Consider the following 22,350-nt stretch of genomic DNA (forward strand, 5'->3'; position numbering starts at 1 on the left):
CTGGACTTGCAGGTGTGTTCAGTGATGACATAAGTGAGTAGAACTCTTATCTTGACCCCAGCAGTGACAATTCACAGGACGTAATTCGAGGGCTTATCACCTAAACTAAACACTTCAAAATTCGCGGATGACGGAGCCCTCTGGATCCGCACTAAAAGCATTAAAATGGCAGAAAACTTAATCCCAAAATCTCTAAATAAAATAAACCACACACCACTTTCACCCTTTTCGGAATACACTAAATGGTCCGGCCAGGCCCGTGTGCGAAATACGCTACAGTCGGAAAGCGCACGTTAAATCTCCTATATCAGTCAGTCAGTCATGCGAGCAAAGACCACCCGCATTTGTCGCATTTAATTCACGCTCGCGTTAATTTCAAGATTTACAGTCATAAAGAATCACGATGGAAAATCATTTTAATTAAATAGCCCGTATCATAAATAACGCTACATGTGGACGTAAATACTGACTAATTCGTCATATCCCGATACTGCTATCCACGCTGGAATATTCCACCCAGATTCTAATATTTACAAACTGTAATATCAACACAATTTAATGATATATGCCATTGTAAGTTATCAAAGAACAATTTATTCAAAAGTAAACGGTTTGTTGAAGCAGATATCGGTATTAAGTTCGAATGTTTATGAATAACTTGAACTTACTGTTTGAATGGCATTCTAGAAGTAGGTTAGTAAGTAACAAAACATACAACTTTAAGGATAACAACTGGTTTTAATCCTTAAAGTTGTTATCGATAAAGTTGTACGTTTTGTTTATTAACTTGAACCTATTTTATCCGATGGATGGTATCACCTTACACCCGGTGTTGTCGGCAGTCTTGTACAGGTGTAGTTTGTACATTGAGGTACATGACATTGAGTATAAACACACTTGACCGCGTTGATTTGCTAATTCTTGCATATAATTTAAGTTGTACGTTAATATAAAACGTTATCTCCTGAGAAACAACAGACTAGAGATTCAATTGGGCGCAAAAGCAAAATAGCGGTGCCAATTATATGAATTACATGGATACCAGGTGTTTGCGAAAAAGGATAAGCATGTCCTGTCCTACAAGTAATTTCCATAAACACACACAGTTTGCCACCTGTGCCCCTGCCATGCGCCCGTGGTCTGTAAAGTGAGTTAGTGAGTGAGTATGGTTTTTCGCCGCTTTTAGCAATATTCCGGCAATATCACGGCGGGAGACACCAGAATTTGGCTTCACACATTGTACCCATGTCGGGAATCGAACCCGGGTCTTCGGCGTGACGAGCGAACGCTTTAACCACCAGGCTACCCGACCGCTCCTGGTCTGTAAATTATTAAATCAAATAGTTGATGTACCCAAAAATTAAGTGACACGATTTTACTGATTTTACTGAAACTTGTGAGTGAGTGAGTTTGGTATAACGCCGCTTTTAACAGTATTCCAGTTATATCAGGCGTGTCAGCTTATGTGGGAGGAAAGCCCGAAGTGATGCAGGTCTCAGACGTTTACCACTTCGGTGAAACCCACGAGCACGGACATGGTGCCGACAAACCTAGGAACATAATCGGGGCGAACCGGGATTCGAACCCACAATCATAGGCCTCTGGCGTGCCCAAGAGACGCAACTCTGCACAGCGAATCGCGGCGCCATAGACGACTGGGCCACCCGTGCCCCCTACTGAAACTAAAAACAGTAATATGTTAATTTTGACTTACAGTGCGGGGCGATCGGATAGCCTTGTGGTTAAAGCGTTTGCTCGTCACGCTGAAGACCCGGGTTCGCTTCGCTTGGGTACGATGTGTGAAGCCCATTTCTGGTGTCCCCCGCCGCGATATTGCTGGAATATTGCTAAAAGCGGCGTAAAACCATACTCACCCACTTACAGTGCAGAGATACTGCTCTTTATAAGTAAAGAAAAACGTTTCGAGAAAGTATATTCGTTTTGCAACAGTGTTGGGCAGTTTTAATTTTCACCATTTACTGAAACTAGGGATAAGTGTAGATTTTGTCCGTATTGAATAGGAATATATTAACGAGTCAAACAGGTTGAATACCAAAGCTAAAACTGTTGCGATTAGTTAGTTAGGAATAAGGCTGATATTCCTTGTGAATATTGTGAAAATACGAAGTTGCTTCAATATGTATCTCTAACAACACCCCAACCAAGCCCAACAACCAACCTCTATTTGTTAACGTGGGAATGGTCAGCTGAAATGCGGCGTCAATGCCTCTTACATCCTCATACATGAATACATGACGGAAAGTGTCAGAAGTTATAACTGAATTCCGACCAGACCTGTCAATGTTCGTTTTCAGTTCCTTAACTCTGAAATAATAGCTATCAAAGTCAGATAAGATCACATCCTTGTATCAGAATATCTTAAAGTGATATCCTTGTCAACTCTGCACGTCGTTTAAATTTTGACAGTGCAGATATGAATGCTTGATTGTTAGTTTACATTTCCTCCAGCACGATATCACATTGGCTTTTAAATAACCGATACTTCTCAGTGTCCGATGCCGCTTGGAGACCAAACACAAACAGCCAAGTCAGAGATCAAGAGTTTGACCAACCGATACCCATGTTAGTGATCTCATACAGGAAATTCTTAATTTGCATCACAACAGGGTTGTTATAGAAATAAATATCTACAAATGTGGAACATAGGATGATGAAGTGCATGTGAGCTGATATGCTTGAGAGAGTGAAAACGGCTAAAACGTCCAAATGCTGCAGTCGGCATTGCATTATGACCAACAGTCATCATTAGGGCATGGTTACATGCAAACTGCAAGTTGCCAGTGTAAAATTATGCGAAATTTGAATGAACCACGTGTATAAGATATATTTTTGGTTACATTCAAACTGCAAGTTGCCAGTGTAAAATAATGCGAAATTTGAAAGAACCACGTGTATAAGATATATTATAAATAAGAAGTAGAACTATTAAAGAAATATTACATTTATATAGAAATACAAAGATCCATCAAGTGATGTGACGAGTGGATAGGACAAGGGAAGGACTTGATGCAACATGGCACTCAATGGAGTATGTTGGAGATGTATTGTGTAACCAACAAAAAACAATCAAGAAAGACGACAGCGACAAAAAATTAAAACCGTGCTGACTTGATCAATGATGGGTCATGCCCCCACGATTTGTCAAACATTCGTTCATAACGACGTGGTCCGAAACAATCCCAATGACAATTTGAGTTAGTCTTGCCCCCTCCTGTTGCAGTGCCTTGACCAGTTTGTCTAAGGTAGCGGGCGGCATTTGACGTCGTCCCGATCAGGACTCATGGCTGGCCATTGCACGCTGGTGGTGGTGAGCTGCTGAGATAGTCATTTGTCATGTTGTCTTACAGTGCCGTTCGCTAGGACGCCACCAGACACGTTCACGTCTACCCAGAAAATCCAGGGTGAACTTCGACTCATCTGAGAAAAAGAACAACGCTACATCAGCGATTCCGCAAGTTCTACGCCCTGAACACCATATTAAGAAAGACAGTCTGAGACTAGCTGCATGCCAACGATTCTAATCGCCTGGTCAGTACTTGAACTCAGGTGGTCTAGCGCGAGAGAGCAGCGATTTGATTGGCTGTTTTGGGTCGATTTCATAAAGTCTGGTTTCTGATTAACGGACCTTGGCCCCCATGTGCGGGGCCGAGCATTGGCATTTGGCAGAAACCTGTTCCAATATCGGCAAATACATTGAAAATTTTGGCTACCTCTCGCCGCGTTCTTCCAGTTTGAAGCATGCCAAGAGCCCTTAGAAGTTGTTCATCCATAAATCTTATCCTTACTTAGATTTATTGAGGTCGAAGCCTGATGATCTACACACTAGAATACACAGGGTTAACAAGGCATCATACGAGTAAAACAAACAGTGATTGGTATCGGCAAGGTAACTGGAAGCCAGTATTAAGATGAGAACGATTACAGTACAAGTCTCATGATAACATACAACTTTCTAGATTTGGATAGCTCGTAACAACTTTAATGAAAATATCGTATTCAAAACATCGAAAGAAAGCGACAAAACCCTTTCCATATCCAATATAAATCTCTGCATGAAGATAGTCGATTGTACGATTCCGACTATATCATAAGCATGTTTTTATGAATCGCTATCAAATAGTAATGATACCAGTTGTTCACGAAAAAGTGAGCGTATCCTGCCCGACCAGTGGCACCCGTCACAAACACATGCAAATGCTAGTCAATTGTTCACCTGAAAAAACAAACACAGGACATATGGTACAAGTAAAACTAGGCAATATTTGTCTCTAATGTGTCAAATTTGGAAATGTCCTTCACATGTCTATCATAAAACGTTTTGAAAGCTTTACTGAGGCCTTGAATGTTGTAACCCTGATCAAACAACTTCTGATCAAGAGTTGTATGACACTCTTTGAAATCTTGATTGTATCTCAAAACCTGTGAAATGTGAACACCAAAGGCTGGAGCTGCTGGAATATTGCTAGAAACGTAGGGAAAGTTGACTTTTGGAAAGCTGAAGCCATCACTTTTGTCATACAGTGTTGTGGAGATTGTTTTGTCACTCTGAATCTCTATGCATATATCTAAATATGAAACAGATGAGGCGGTCTCACTGGTCTCCTTTATTTCTAGTTCAGGTGGTTAAATCAGTGGAAGGGAGTTGGCTATTTGATTGTTTTTGAACGATATCAGATCAAAGTTCTTGACCAAATCACCTTGCTTTGACTTTGCCAATCCAAACAGAATTTCCGATTCATATGCATAAAGAAACAGATCCACAAGAAGGGGCGCACAATCGGTGCCCATGGGGATGCCTACATGTACCTAAAAGTCTTACCCAGCATTTAACATCTAAAGTGGCATTTGAAAAGGCATTTAGAGGGGATAAGCATAGGGAACAGAATTTTTGGATGTCAACTTCTTTATTATCGGAGTGTATGCTTACTCCTGCCTTCACCTGATGAAGGAGTATACATATACTCCCAAACGTTGTGTTCCTCATAAGTCATAAGTTGACATCCAAAAATTCCCTAACTTATTTCACATATTTTTTTCAGTAAACGTCAGATGGCATTTGCTTTCATTTTTCACAAATTGTCCTATGTATACAATGGTGAAGCATCGATAGTACTTACTTCGTTCCTCTTTGGGGAATCCTGATCACAACCTGCCGATAAGTCCGACTCTGATAGTTTTCGAGTACATGGAATATAATAGTTTCTCGGAAGATGAACTGGTGATTCCGGAAGTACCCCAGGCCTACTTGTGACCGACAATAGTGACGAAAATAATCAGGATGAACCCCATCTTGAATGCATGGATTACAAGTGATTGCAAAACATTGGGTTGGTGGAACCCGCGCCCAAAAAACTGAAAAGGAAAATATCTCCCAATGTTAAAATCTTATAATTCATGTTAAATCAAGGTTACTTGACGAGCCCCCATACTCTTGACATACATGGAATCCATACTGGTATTACATATATATACAACAGAGGGCTCTCCGCAACTAATGTCACGATCATGCAGATTATGTACCCAGTCGGTGGTAATACCCAATCAGCTTGCAGTCCTAGGTGGCCGAGCTAATTAAGCCGCGCCCCCTAGTTATCAAATCATGATAAAATAAAACAGTGGATTTACAGCACAATCCTATTTCATGTGCATGTAGCAATCTACATTTCCTATCATGGATGATATCATGTAAAACTTCAGGTAGAATATCATTGGGAAACCTCACAGAGTAAGACTTTAGGTAAGTTTGGCTGTCGTTATGGCGATGGTCATCGTGCGGGACTGACTACACATAGTTAGAAATGTCTGAATGTAGCTATTTTGGATTTTTTATTGGCGTATTATTTGTTGTTTTTGTTGCATTTAGTCTGTTCAATTTACTTGTCAAATGAATTATATATATTTGAACAACCAATAGAATGCAACAATGAAAATATACATTCGGATACAGGGAAAGTAAAATACATATAAGGAGTGGGGTGAGGTGGTAATACGGTTCTGTTCTACCGTGTTACCTAAATGTACAAACACGAGGCATATTCCCTGTCATCTTGCCGGGGTATGACCGTCCACGAGCCTTTTTATCAAAGTAGAAGCCAGGCTTTGATACAGACTAGTGAACACGCTTGCCTCGGGAAGAAGGTTCCTTGTAGACAAGTAAGTATATTTGTAGCGATAAGAGTTAAGATCAACGATAAGGACAGGGTGCTTGTCGCGTTCACCCTGTGGTAAATATCAATATTAAGCACATTATCGCGCTTTGATAAATGTTGTCACTTTTTGTCCCTTCCAGGAATCCATACATTTCTGAATACACGCATGGTGCAATTGTATCGCTCCGTCAACCAAATATACGCCTCACAAAAAGTTTAGAAACAAAAATAATTTTCAAGATAATATTTTTGTATACACAAGTGTCAAGTTATTGAATCATGTAATAGCAAAATTAAAGATATGCGCACAATAACCAAAACATTCATTGAACAATAACAGTTAGAAACGTGGAAACACATACACCCTTAATAACATCAAAATGTGTTGTCTGTACGATTCGGACTATCTATCTTAAGGATTTTACAACATCAAGTCCTTCTGAGATGACAGGGGGCACGGGTGGCCCAGTCGTCTAAGGCGCCGCGATTCGTTTTGCAGAGTTGCGTCCCTTGGGCACGCCAGAAACCTATGATTGTGGGTTCGAATCCCGGGTCGCCCCGATTATGTTTCTAGGTTTGTCAGCACCATACCCGTGCTCGTGGGTTTCACCGAAGTGGTAAACGTCTGACACCTGCATCACTTCGGGCTTTCCTCCCACATTAAGCTGACACGCCGTGATATAACTGGAATTCTGTTAAAAGCGGCGTTAAACCCAACTCACTCACTCTGAGATGACCTCACAAGGTTCAGTAACGTGTGTCGTGTATACCCCTTCCGTTGGCACGACTTCAGGCTTGTTCACGTGTTTGCATTGACCAAATCAGACGATCGAGTTGCTTCTGAGTAATATTCTGCCATTCTATCCGAAAAGTCTTCTTAATTTGATCCAGAGTCTGGGGCTGAACATGGCAACCATGAACACGCCTCCAAAGGATGTCCCTAGCATGTTCAATCGGACTGAGGTCTCGTGATCTCGCTGACCAGCCCATGTGTGTAATATTGTCGGCCTGGAGGACATCAGTAACGTTTCTTGCTCGAATATCCTTGCGTTATCATCCGTGAAGATGAAGTAAGGACCAGCTTCTCGTGCCAGAGGAATGTCATGGTACCCCATCTAACGACCACAAGATCGGTACTTCGGCCAAACTGGATGCCACCCCACACCATCACGCCGCCTCCACCTTCAAAACGATCGTCTTGGTTGAAGTCTTGGCAGTATCTTGACCCGTCTGTGAAAAGAACATTTCGCTAACGGTTGACCCTCCAATTTCGATGATGATTCGACCAAATCATCCTCTGTTGTCGATGGTGTTCAGTCAATGGCATTCTTCAAGACCACAGACCTTCTGCATGGAGTCGCTTCGAACTGTTGCGTCGACACCCTGTTCCTGCCACTCTCTGAAGGTCATTCTGGAGCGATCTTGCCGAGGTGAACCTGTTTCTCCTGGCGAGTGTAACCAGGTAACGGTCCTCTCTTGGAGTTGTCACCCTCGGCCGGCCGGTGCGTGGTCTCTCAGTCATCAGACTAGTTTGCTGATACCGGGTTATCGCTCTTGAAAAGACGCCACGATGAACTTTGTACTGATTTGCAACGGCTATTTGAGTCAAACCACCCCGTATCATCCCTATGGCTCTGGCCACGTCACTTGCAGTTAAATAGAGTCTAACTTCAAGAGTGGGTATATTTGGACGATTCTATCCCGGTTCAAGTATAGTGAATTTTTTCTGCCACGTTCGGTTACTTGTTTGCATAAGATTTATTTTGCTGTAACATCATTCCATAAGTTTCTACTTGTGTTTATAAACTCATTATTTTCAAAATCATCCTTGTAGCGGAAATTTTTATGAGGAGTATATAATACACACAGGAAAACCCTTTCAAGACATGATCATGCGAGGTAATTATTTAGCATACCGCACGTCATATTTACACTTCCTGGTATTGAAGACATCCTCGTGGAAAGAAATTGATAGTCCTACCTCTTTTGACAAACTTGTTACTTCCTTTCCTGATCTGTCATGCAGACGTGTGTAACATATAACTTCAACATTCTTTTTAAAGATATGTCATGAGGGTTTGAATAATTTTAGGAAACTGTATAGAACCTTCAGTTTGTAGCATCTCCCCAAATCATAGAGATTTGGTTTACCTATAATTAAAGTTTAATATTCTCTCTTGAAATAGGACTCACTCCAGAGTAAGTAAACGTGAAATTCATAAAAAAAGTAAGCCTTACTGAATGTGTATAACATAACTAGTAGCTCTGAGACCTTTAGGGTCATTGTATATGGATATCATAGATGTACATTGTTTACACATTTGATTTCACTCTGACAATATCTTTATTGTTTCCTGGTTCAGGAAGACAGTTCAGATTAGTAAATTCATAAACAATATATAGACTTATTATATTGTCAGTTGACTAGTCTCTGCTTTCAGTTCATTCATATCTGACGAAAACTACTCTTTCACAGAGTATATGAGAGAAATCAGTTCTTCGTGTCTCTTTGAGGATGCATCACTATCATTCACGGGACAGGGTTTAATTCCACATCGCCACATAAACATAACAAGCAGGAATGGGTAAATTGTAGAAAAGGGATATTTGCCAATTGGCTTTGAATGGACTAATGGACTATGTATTTGCGGCTGCAAATGATTTCTTTTCATATAAGAAGCAATGTTTGGTGAAAATCATCAACAATTAAAAGGCCTTCTGGAATGTGATTAAAAGTTTCATTGCACACTATTATGTTGAAAATACAATTGGTGAAGTGGTGTCACTGACTGCTTCTTGCATTTGAGAGATTAGTTGACAGTTAATAATACAACGCTAACAAATGTACCGGACCGGATATGTTATATGATGACTGTAAAATGATGATATTTTCTGACATAATTACAGAAGATCTTCTCAATATGCCTGTCACACAAGATAGACTATTGAATGGAATCCTGGAATAGATTATACTATTTTTGAATATTTCGACTCATGTATGTATGTAAGTAGTATGTAAGTGTTATTATAATTCCAGCTATTGACGACGAATATCACTTTGTACTTGTATGTCCATTCTGGTCCACATTGAGGTCAAATAAATGCATGTGTATAACATATGATAAAGGTTTTGGTGAATAGTAAAAATAAGTGAATTATACAGATTCAAGTCCATATCCAAGTTTTTAAATAAAGCAATTAACTTAGTCATATTGTAGTATCTAATAACTTCACATTGAATATGTTTCAACTTTAGCTGAGGTGTTTCTGGATGCGCGTGTGGTCTATGTTGTGCATTGACTAAAGAGAAAATGGTGATGTTACCACTGCATCTGGGTCCTTTACTCTTCCAACAAAGTTCAACCTGGCATGGGGATTGTATTTACTCATTTCATAAGGACAATTTAACGTACAAAAGGTACATTTGAATAAGATGGTACCAAGTATAGCATGGTCATGTGCGTCCGCCCGGAGAGCGGAAGGTATGGGGTTCGATCCTCGGCCGCATCATACCAAAATAGTTTGAATATGGTACTTTTTGTTACCCTGTCATGCGCTCGGCATTAAGGGGCTAAAACAAGGACTGGTCGGCTCAGTGTCAGTATACTGTGTCTTAGTTGGGTATTCATGTGAAACTGCCACAGTTGACTAGCAGTATGAAATCAGCATTAGTCCGTACTAGTACAAACAGCCACACACACACGTAAATGCACATTGATCTATAAGAGTGACGTCAAATCGAATTTCACCTCACCTCACGTTTTGTAAAGAGCCTGTTATATAATATTCTGATCTGTCATATTTTTCCTCTCTCAAAACGAAGATTGTGATGAGGAAGTTAATATTAATTCAAAAGCCCACACCACACACATTTAGCGTCCTCAATTTCTTAACAATATAAACTTCAACATTGGCAAAACTAAGGCTAAGGTTATGGTGCACAAGAGACGCTGTGTGACGCAAACACGCTCCTAAACTGCCTCTATGTGAAAACAACAGGGTAAGTTTAATGATAAACGCACTTAAGATTGTTTATTACTCCTCAAGCGAACTATGTGATAAGTATGCTTGCAGTTGGTTTGCAACAACGTACGGCCTTGGACACCAGTGTCGCAGAATGTCTACTTGTCATGTTATTGTATCTTTATTGCTTGTTTATCCTTAATTGTGAAGTACTTCGGGTTTTAGTTACCTCATTATTAGTACTGAAGCATTTTATTTAATACTGGATTTTCCTTTGTATGGATCACACAAGACACTGGTGATGAAGAGCTATTTTTCCATACATTTAAACAGAGATTATTAGACACATTTCAGCAAAACTAGCACCAACAAGTTTCCTCTTCACACTTTCTCAAGCATTATGCTAGTATCAAATCAGTGTTACAACTAGAAACATATTTAAGTATATTACAAGATAAAGCTCTATTGAGAGCTGTTTGTAAATTTAGAACATTTCTCCATGAATTCCTTGTCAATAAATATCGTAGAACCAAGGATAGTGATTTTGTAAATTGTATATGTACTAACTGTACCAGGACATTGACGACAAGTTAGAACCATTCCTGCTAGCTTGCATATTCGCCTGTTTAGACGCATTCACACTGTGAGTTCTACTTTAAACTGTTTACGAAATAATTAATGATTTAGCTTGGCTGATTTTCTAGTGTTAAGTTAATAAATCCGTATAATTGTCAATGCGCCTAAATGCAATACATATTATATATATTATGTATTCCTGTTACCAGGTTTGAATCATCTGTCTTTGATGTCATTGGTCCCTAAAACGTTTTGAGCACTTAGGATCTGTTAAGGCTGTGTGCATAACGTGCCGCAGCTACAGTGGTGTGTGCATTTCGGAACTATGCCTGTCGCTCACATCATTACCACGTCAAGTCTTCGAACTGGAGATAAAGTTATTTGAAGCAATTGCTTGATGATGTTCCTGGGTACGACGAGTCCTGACATATGCCTTTGTAGCTCGACCTTACATATATGAATCGGTAGGCATGCTAGGTTGGTATTTGAACTATTGCAGTAAATCCGTAAGATGGGTATAGCCGAAATGAGAAATTCAAACTTATTTGACACTAACCTTTCAGTTTTTGAATGGTGTCAACTCTAAATGTCCTACGAATATATCAACAATATCAGTTAGTTTTAGGTCTCTTGACCAGAGATATTAGAAATCATTTTAAACATATATAGTGTGTTTACACTATGATGAACGACGTGATATAACTGAAATACTGTTCAAAGCGGTGTTATATCCAACTCATTCACCCACTTATGCAATCATGACTACGAGTTTGGACCCGTTCCACACAGTGACCTCTGCCCTAACACTTTTGTACGTCATTGTTAACGTATGGGATCTGTGGTTGAGGTAGATTTGTGGAACGGGACCCATGGCACTGTTTAAAATCATTTCGAGTGGATGGTGTTATTTGTCAAATTATATCTTTCTAATTTCTCCTTTTGACGTAGGAAACATCTCTCGCCGAGGAGGAGGATGCAGTTCCATAATGGTCTGTGGACACTCATGCTTCTTGCCAGTGTTGCTGTGGTTAATGTGGTTTTCAATCAACCCCTATGTCTACCGTGCAAGTGCTTTGATAGCAACGGAAGTTTTATCGCAAACTGCAGCCACAAAAGTCTGGATCGAATACCATCTTTCCTCCCGAATTATACCAAAGAGTTGTTATTCAGTGGAAACAATGTGAGCAAACTCTCCAATGATTCCTTCGTGACGATACCTCTACTGACACGTTTAGACTTGTCAAACATCAGTGTAAGCCTCATTGAAACGGCAGCTTTTGCTAACTTGTCAAACCTACGCTATCTGTCATTACAAGGAAACAACTTAGCATACAACAATCTTTCCTCCTCCATATTTCAAAACTTGCAAAACCTGACTGTCCTGTACCTAAACAACAACATTGACACAGATGACGCTACAGTGGAATACCCAAGTGATGCAATTCAAAGACTGTCGTCTCTTACGACTTTGTATGTCGATGGTCTAAAAGATAAAATATTTGCCTCAGGGTTTTCGAAACTAAAAAATCTAATTAACCTGACAATCGAAAGTAGCAAAAATAAATGTGACATGTATAATATAACTCTACACACGTTTAAATACTTACCCTATCTTGAACATGTAAAGATTATTCACTGTAATCTTCACTTTATTGCACAGGGATCCTTTCGTCATCAACATCATCTTAAAACGTTGGACTTGTCTCATAATAATGCGCTTACATTCAAAGGCGTTACACATGCTACACATGGAATAGCATCATCACTTGAAGGATTATTCATAGATGAAATAGTAAATCCACACGCGATTTGCGTTAACATTACACAGCAATTTTGTAAAAACCTTAACCACACCAACCTGACTGAATTACATGCCAATAGGAACAGAGTAACCGTATTTCAGGCAGGGGCACTTAGATTCCTTCCACCATCACTGAAAAAGGTTTATTTAAAGGGAAACAGATTTGAATATTATACTTACATTGGGGATATTTCATCTTTAGTGGGATTAGAAGTGGTTGATTTAGGAGGTTATGCCAATAAGAAACTGCCGTTTCAGTCTCTGGTCGATTTCAAACAAACTTCAACTTGCACCGACTGTAATGTTCTAAGTGAACGCCTAAGTTCCACCTCCTTGGACGATGAACATTCATCCTATCCAGTTACAATTCATTTACCTCCAAACCTACAGAAAGTGTATTTTTCAATCTCACAATTGTACTTTCATATCGGAAGTTTTGCAGTTACTGAGAACAACATTACACGAATTGATGTTTCACGGAACCTTTTTACAAAATGGAATGGAACTATTGATGGACTTGAAAAACTTGAATACTTAGACCTTTCATATAATATTGCAAATTATGCCACATCGGACTTTTTCAGTTCTTTTCAGAATCTTAAACGTTTGAACATTTCCCACAATCTGCTAGGCACTGTTTTAGGTATCTCTGGAGGGGATATGTTCAGATCACTGAGCCAGCTTCAGATCTTGGACCTATCAGCAAACTACATAAATAACTACTCATCTATTCTTTTTTCAAACATGTCATCGCTGCGAGAGCTAATCATTTCTAGGAATAGGATATATGCCTTACGATTTGATATAAGTCACATGAAAAACTTAAGACTTTTACAATGTTCCGGGAACGAATTACCTGGGTTAACGGAGGACTTTACAACTAGCCTTGACAAACTTTCGGATCATCATAAAATGACAGTGGACCTATCACAAAACCCTATCCAATGCACATGCATCAACCTTCCATTTCTCTCATGGATGGTAACAGCTAATGCTACAGGCAGAATTTCGTTTCGAAATCTTTCAGAGTATATATGCTTTTATGATAATGGGAAAAGGGTGACTCTTGATAACCTGGAGAAGACTGTGGCAGATTTAAACGTCTCCTGTCAATCTTTTCCTTATCATTTCGGATTTTTTGTCGGAATGTCGTTAGTCGTCCTTGTTACTCTTAGTTTTCTGATTTGTTCACTACTGTATCGATTCCGTTGGAAGTTGAAATATTTGTACTATGCAGCACGACATAGATACCGCACAACACATCCATCCAATCACACGTTTGTGTTCGATGCTTTCGTTTCCTTCGCAGAAGAAGACCGTGATTTTGTTGTCAATGAGCTCCTGGTGAAGCTAGAGGATGAGTCAGACATGAAGCTGAACTTCCATCAGAGGGACTTCACCCCTGGCCGTCCTATAGCTCACAACATCATCGAAGCTGTCAAAACCAGCAAACGAACGCTGGTTATCTTGTCAAGAGAGTTCTTAAAGAGCCACTGGTGCGTCCATGAGCTTCAGATGGCTCACATGGAGAGTGTGTCTACAGGTAGGGATGTGTTGCTGATTGTGATGATGGAGCACATTCCGACCAACAAAATTCCAGTGGAAATATTGTATCATATACAATCGGATTCTTATTTGGAATATCCATTGGAAGGGGAGAAACTTATGTTCTGGAGAAATCTCATTGGCTGTCTCAGGGAATAAATAACCTGATACAACGCCTTACCTTTGAAATAATCACAAATATGCAAGCATGTATATATGACAAGCTTTATAACCAGTTAACAGATTACAATGATACATTACAACTCAATTAATCATGGGCTACATGTTAAACAACGAGTTGTTTAACATTCGGCGAATCTGTTTGATTGTACGTGAAATGTAAACAAATGCATTTGTATTCTTCTTTTGACAAGCATCACTGCCTTACATGAAAACATTCAATAATCATTATAGGTTTTAACCAATCGCTGTTGTTTTGTATCTCCTAAGCCATCAAGTGCCACCTTTCTTAAAGATGGAATATAATGCGCCATTATATCTGATGATAACAATTATCTAACATTACTTTTGTCTCACAATATTCTTTTTTGCCAAAGAGTAATATGGCATCTTTAATTATCCACCCCATTGTTACAATATCAATCTGTTATACTGGATATGATTGTTTGGATCTTTATTTCAATCATATTTGTTGAATTTTCCTCATCAATATAAGTCTGGATCAATTACATTTCCGTTTTGCTAGCAGTATATTGTTTACCTTTTGTTGCTATTGTGAATATGTTTACGTTGCTTAAGACTTTCCGATTACTATATTGTCCTGTTACGTGTAAAAGTGTTCTTTTGCTATGTTCTGTCAATAAAATGATGCACTTCACGACATTTGTGTGTCTATTTTGGGGAGTCGCAGTGCTGGAAAAACAGTTATTGATGGAAGTTGTTCTTTTACGTAACACTTGGTGAAATTCATCTGAATATGCAACACGACTGTAAATCCATAGACATTGACATAAGATGTTAATTATAACGAGGAAGTTATTACCAATCATATTGTCAACACCGAAACATTTATTGATATGAAACAGTGTAGTGAAGCAGATATCTGTATTTAGTTTGAATCTGTCCGGTGAATACTTCCTCGTTGTTGTAGGCAATCATGCACAGATGTAGCACGTCTGATATAAAGAGGAACATGTCCGTGACATTGAACCTGAGTGCGTTGATTTTATCATCCTTGCAATAAACTCAAGGCTCTTGCTCACAGTTTATTGAACTTGGGTCGTTTATTGAATAGGGCCATTGTTTCTAGTACCGTAAGACACAAAGAATAAGGGTGACGTACGACAGGAATGTTGTGAAAAAAGAAGTTGCTTCAGAAAATATCTTTCATTCATATATATATATATATATCAAGCTTAAAAGCGGTGTCAAAGCATGTTACGTCTTCATATATGAGGAAAACTTCCACAGGTAAGAAACTAATACTGAAATCCAACCAGGGCTGTCCTTGTTTGTCACCAGTTCCTCAACTAATAAAGGGTAGTGGTCGGACCATATCACATCCTTGTATCAGATTATCTTTGAGTTCTGTCACTGTTAACGTTACGAGTCGCGTCAATGACAAATTATGACAATGCATGAATGTTTGATCGTTTGTCAGTTCTCGTCGCAGCCAGGAAGATACCACACTGGCTTTTAACTAACCGAGTCTGCTCAATGCTTAGGATATGACGACACACAAGCATCCAAGTCAGAGTCTGTGACCAATTGATCCCCATTTTAGTTGGATCTTACGAAAGGGATAAGGTACAGATTGACGTATTCTGAATTGGAATCGCAACAGCGTAGTTATAGAAAGCACCACAAAAAGTGTACAAATGTGAAACAAATGAGTGAGTTTATGCGGATATTGATGGTGAATAAAAGTGAATACAGTTCAAATACCAATCTGCACTGGGCACCAATCCCATCATTAAGGCACGGTTACATGCATCCCAAGTTACATGCATCATCTGTCATTTGCGAACTACTTGTCGAAAGTAAATTAAAAGGACATTGAAAGAACCAAGCTCTTAAGAACTATTTCTTTTTACATCACATATCTATAAGAAATATTTTTTGAAAGTGGGACCCTACTTTCTCGAACCTATTGGGATCGTCATATACCGATATTCGAGATAGTAGTTCTGTCGAGCAGTCCATCCCACGCTGACATTATTATAGATCCACAGCAATACGATTGCATACACGAGAAATACGACGACGAATTGAATGATCAATACATATTATGAGAACATAATGTACTGTGTACACGTGTTACATGTTGGGTTGACAGCACGAGGTGTACTATAGTAGAAATAGCAGCAATATGTGGCGTTACTCAACAACAGCTGAGTGAGTGGCACATGGTCTAAATTCTTACCAAATTTTGAATTATTTTTTTCCCCGAAAAGAGTCAGTGACCGATGTTGGTTTGCACTTAATACCTGTGGTTTCTGTGGATGAATTTAAGTTGGACAACGTTAGAGAAGCTAATGAACATAGCATTATAAATGTCGTCAGCCTCAAAATGGGATACTTATTATGCCATTCGCGCAATACGTCCGACCTTGTGTCAACTGAATTTGACTCGCCACAGACCTTCTTAACACAACTTCTATCATTGAATCTATGCAGCCATCACTTAGACACAACACAATCCGTTCTGCCAGGTCAACAGCATTATAACAAATAACAGGTTCATTTGCTGGGACATCAAGAATACCTCACTGAATTAAGTTTAAGTACTAGGCAATGGGACAGATTTGGGATATCTTGTGGCAAAGTCAAAAATGGTAAGTATGTACCTATTGCCTTTACTTGTCACTGGAAACATAGGTCCTAATATATCTGCAGCCACTCTGCGGAATGGTATTTCAATCAGTGGAACAACTCCAAGTGGGACTTTATAACTCCTTCCCTTTTGGACAGTTCGCCGACACATATCACACGATGATACATACCGCTGAACATCTCCTTGCATCCCTGACCAAAACAATTGAGATTGAATTCTGTCCAAGCTCTTCTTTATTCCTAAGTGACAGATAGGGCCGAGTCATGTACTAGTTTAAGCACCTTATCTCGATACATCTTTGGAACAATCAACTGAGTGAACAAACAACTTTTTTCCCACTTTAGGAGAACTACAATGCCTATACAAGAGACCAGCTTGTTTAACAAATTCAAAAGTGTTTCCACTCCTATGAATGTAACATTTCTTCCGAATGTGTGAAAGTAGGGTCCAGATCCCGCTGCTCAGAGATACATACCGGAGTAATGCCATCTAGACCTATATCAACAATTTTCAATGTTGAAGTGGTCTTCCCCTTCATAGCCTTTTGAGAGCGAGTAAAACCCATGATTCCTTGGGATCATCTGGCTGTCTGATTTGATTCAGTTACTTCCAGACCGCCGTCATATAGCTGGAATATTGCTGAGTGCGGCGTAAAACAACAAACCAACCAACTTCCGCTATTGCTCCTGCTTTCTGTTTCCTCGCGATGGTTTCTTTTTTATACTGTTTCCTGACAGGACAATCTCGAAATAAGTGATCAGATGTGTTAAATATGTAGCAACTACACCTGACAGACGCCCCTGAATACACACTCGAGCTTGAATCCTTCTGAAGAACTTTACCACAAGTGACCCAGACCTCGATGTGCATCTGCATACTGATCAGCCACATTAGCCTTTTCCACTGCATTTCCTTTAGAAACACGCACAGTGGTCTGCCACATGTCATAAGGAACTGTTCCCTCAGCAACAAATCGCATAGGCCTTCATATATTCTAACAGTATCACTCAATTCAACCCACCTACTCAAGTAGCTCCGTAACCTGGTAACGAACTGTAAACATGATTCATTAACTTCAAATTTCTAAACTTCACCCTAAAACCCTCACCATTAAGACGAAATCTTTTCAAAAGTGCCTGCTTCAAAGCCTGATAATCACATGCTGCCTCAAACTCCAATCTAGAATATACTCCAAATTAAAAGCTTTCCTGTCAACAAAGCACAGAGGCAATTAGCCCACTCTTCCTCCAGCTACTGATTACAGGTAGCATATCTTTCAAATCTATTCAGATCCATATTGTCCCTTTTTTCATCAAATGGGGCCAGTTTTGGTTTTGACTGCGTAAGGGAATGTGGCTATCTCTGTCCTGATTAGTTTCTAACTCTTTCATTTGTCTCTCATGAGTTCTACACTTAGCTTTCTTCCAAAATTGTCTCTTTCAAGCAGCAATTTCTCTTTTTCTTATACTATTGCTGACTCCCGTTCATGCTCATGTTGAAACCTCTCCTTTCCAGCTAATATAATCTGATGTTCCTTTCCACAAATAAGGACAAGTCAGTCCCTGTAAATCCAATCTTCTCACCCATTTTTCATTGCTTTGTAGACATATTTGTGACTAAAGAATGTCCCCTTCCAAATGCAATAAAATGGCTGTAAGTCTTTCTTTATCAAAATGTTTTTAATGTTTATGATCCCGGACGAGTCCCCAAAATGTCACATATCAAAAAACAGAACTAAGGATATACAGCATACATTATTACAAACGAAAAAACAACAACTTTAGGTTAATAACATTTATTACAGTCAGCAATATCTCACATCAGGTTTAGTGGTATTATATTACCAAAGTTTTACACAGACAAGCAGTATAGTCAATACAGAGACTGTTCCTACAGGGTCCAAATATGAATATAACATTCCACACTAAATTAGAATTCCGTCATAGCATTCAAATGTCCTTTTTACACATGTTCAGGTGTCCCATTTAAAGGTCCGTGTTGAATGTCCGAGTTAGGGACCGCAAGTAGGAGCAATCACACTAAGGCCTGAAATCATGAAAATGACTAACTACCAGGTGACATCTATTATGTATTGCAATACAAGAAGTCAAGAACATTGAAAAGGTTATACAGTAAACTACGGTTATAACGAACACGCTTATAACGAACTGACGGATATAACGAACTTACTTTATGGTCCCGACTATTTGCTGTAGTTATGCTGTATATATGCTCATAACGAACTACGGTTATAACGAACTAAAATTAGTAGTCCCTTTGAGTTCGTTATAACCGTACTTTACTGTACATAATAGGCTACATTTCCATGATGGGCAATCTTTTTGGCAAAGCAAACCTTATTTACAATTAAACACGTGCACGAAGTAACCATACCACATATTTATCCTCAAAATAACACAATATTACAGTCACAAAAGCCTTTCTCCTAGCCAGGATCCACGACAGTGAAAGATCAACTGTGTCTTAATACTTCTATGACAAGGCTTTGTATAATAAAGTCAGAGACAAAACGCATGTTTTCCACATGTCAAAATTGTGTGTTTGGGCGACCCGTTCCAGTATTAAGGCTGACATCTACCCCTATCAAAATACATCCCAAAAGTAATGATAAAAGAGCACATGATGTGACAACAACCATATTTTCTGTGAACCTCCTTGCAGACAAGTATATTTTCAATGAAAAGGTTCAACATCAATGATAAGGAAAGGGTGTTTGTCGCGTTGTCGCCCTTGTAAACCAAGCCAGCAGAGAAAATATTCATCCCCCTTCGGTAAAAATAAATGGTAAATTATTGCATTTTGTCAAAATGCCATGTTGTCGTATTGTCGCGTTTTGATTAATGTTGTTATTTTTTTTGTCCCTTCAAGGATTGTATTCATGTCTGAGTTCATGGAATTGTATCGCTCCGGTACCGTAAAAGGTTTACACACATAGGAAAACCCTTTCAAGACATGATCACACGGTCATAATATTTACATTTCCTGGTATTGAAAACAACCTCTTTGCAAGGAATTGATATTTCTACCTTTAAAGACCAAATAATTTCTTCGGATTTTCATATGTACCATAAAATTGTGTAACGTATAGTCTCAATATGTAACAAAACCGTCAACATTCTTGGATCTGAACACTGGAATTGCCTTGGGAACTATCCGCATTTCTAAATTCATAGTCCACATAGTCCGTATGTTCCCGTGTTTATTCAGGTGAAAAATTGACTTGCCTTTGCATGAGTTTGTGACGGGAGCCATCGGTGGGGCCGAAAACTCTCGCGAACACTCATTCATAGACACCTGCTCATGATATAGTCGGAATCGTACAATCGACTTACATTGGACATGGAATGGGTTTTCCCGCTTTATTTATAAGATAGATTGTCATAATGGTTTAAATTAATTTAGGAAAATGTATAGAACCTATATTTCGTGCCATCTGTATCACTTTCCAGGCCAGCTGATTTCTTCCAAACAAAGGACTCTGCTGGGTTGCTGATCTTCTCAACACACTGCTCATTAACTCGATGCAGTTGTAGTTCAGCTAGCCTCGCCTTGGAAAACTGAGCCCGGGACGATTTGATTTGCATGCTTCACAAGAGGATCATCAGACAAATAAATGTTCAAAAGTGCACAATACAATTCTATCATGAAGTGCCCCCACGTTAATCAAACCACGCCCTACCATTATGATTGGTAAAGACAAGCGATTGAGGGAAGCGCGAGAGTTATGAGATCTGTTGTCTTATCATTAGAAACGGACTCGACAATGCGAATCTGCTTTTTCAATGTTGATCCCCCATTGGCAATAAGTTCAAGGTCATCCATGTAAAGGGGTTGTGTAAGGATGATAACCTTCTTCGTTGCTTAGCAAAAAGATGAAACTTTCTCATCACTGCAAATGGTTGCACATAATTCTCTTTTTCATTAGAAGTAATGGTGTTTGGACGCATGGGAACAGTTTCCCAAATCGGTTTCGAATACCATCAGGCCCTGACGCCGTATTAGGTTTGGACTTTTCAATTACCTTTTTCAGGCTACCGAGTGTAATGAAGCATAACATTGGTGACTTTATTTTGTCCTGTACATTATTATTGTAATCCGCTACCCATGGTTACTCGAGGTTGCAGTTCCCGGGTAGAGACCACAACTGTTTCCAAACCCTTTCCCTTGAATCCAAACTCAAAATCTTCGAGGCCAACATCAGGAATTTCATTTTATGAAGCCCATGTCTGGGTCATCAGTGACAACTGCATTAGGCAATTTAGGGAGAATAACGTGAAAGTTCATTTGCAATTTCGAGTCTGCTCCTGCTTCTGTGCATGTACATCATTGGAATAAAATTTTGTTCCTGTGTGTGAATTGTACAATAGCATATATGTACACTCTGATATACTACATGCCTGTGCACATAGCGACCACTGAACACCTAACTGGTATAACTTTATAAATGTTAACCATGTAAATTTCATCAAATTTCAACGAATGATGATTTGACTTTTCTCATTAGGCGTACGTGTTATTTGTGGTGCAGACTTTTATGCAAGAACAGGAACTAAGTCAAATTATGTAGAAGAAGAATTATTGAGACAAATGTGTACAAATTTCGAAAATGTTTGTTGGAGTTGTGCTCATGATGCAACATTTATCTCATAAAGGAAAGATCCTGGATTGACCAGGCAGTTAGGATTTATACATTAATGGTTTGGTTGGGGAAAGCATAATAGACTATGTATAAGTTCGCCTTGAACATAGGAATATTCAATGTTTATGATAATGTTAATAGTATTGAAATAAAGCAAACCGTATTCAGATATAAATTGGACAATAAAAAGTTCGTTCAGAGGAATTCCGTAATCTGATAAAAGAGATACTGGATAGATCTGGTGATATGTCTTTTAATGACATTGATAAAAGTATAGAACTAATTACAGAAGTATTATATTATCAAGGCATATGACATTTGAGAGATTGATTTACAGGTTATAACACTGCGTGATAAAATGTACCGGAAAAATGTATATCTGTTATAAGATGACGGTGCGAATGATGATTTGTCTGATTCAATTACAGAAAATGTATGTAAGTTTGAAAGTGTTATTATATCCCAGCTATCGAGGACGAATAGCACTTTCTACTTGTATGTCCATTCTTGTCCACATTGAGATCAAAGTATATGCATGTGTATTACTTGAGCCAAATACGATTCAAAGTTCAATTTTTTTGTGAAAGAGTAAAGATAAGTGAATTATACAGGGCATGTCCATATCCAAATACCACATTTTTTAAATAATGGTTGAAATGTATGTAAGACCTCTGTTTTAGATTAGAAGACATCAGGCGAACAAAGGATTACAGTGATGGATTTACAGAGTCTTTAGGATCAATGGATCGATTTGTTAAGTCTTTAAAAACAGAGCATACAAGTGCAAAATGATATTTTAAATCTTGACAGCGTTTGTTTCAATATTGTAGAGCCAACTTGT

At 38.9% G+C, this 22,350-nt stretch overlaps 1 protein-coding gene across 2 annotated transcripts; it reads left to right on the forward strand.

The window, feature by feature from the left end:
* Positions 1 to 10,069: 10,069 nt before the first annotated feature.
* LOC124132521 (toll-like receptor 4) lies at positions 10,070 to 14,877 on the forward strand. 2 transcript variants are annotated; one of them, XM_046496463.2, is made up of 2 exons: positions 10,070 to 10,170; positions 11,658 to 14,877. In XM_046496463.2, the coding sequence occupies exon 2, from the start codon at positions 11,683 to 11,685 to the stop codon at positions 14,212 to 14,214; it is 2,532 nt and encodes an 843-aa protein (XP_046352419.2). In that variant the 5' UTR covers positions 10,070 to 10,170; positions 11,658 to 11,682; the 3' UTR covers positions 14,215 to 14,877. The 2 variants fall into 2 exon arrangements, with proteins under 2 accessions (XP_046352419.2, XP_046352418.2); XM_046496462.2 differs by lacking the exon at positions 10,070 to 10,170 and adding an exon at positions 10,817 to 11,173.
* The last annotated feature ends 7,473 nt before the right edge of the window (positions 14,878 to 22,350 follow it).

This window comes from Haliotis rufescens, unplaced genomic scaffold, assembly GCF_023055435.1.
Source record: "Haliotis rufescens isolate VD_foot unplaced genomic scaffold, xgHalRufe1.0.p SCAF_11, whole genome shotgun sequence".
NCBI classification, from domain to species: domain Eukaryota; kingdom Metazoa; phylum Mollusca; class Gastropoda; order Lepetellida; family Haliotidae; genus Haliotis; species Haliotis rufescens.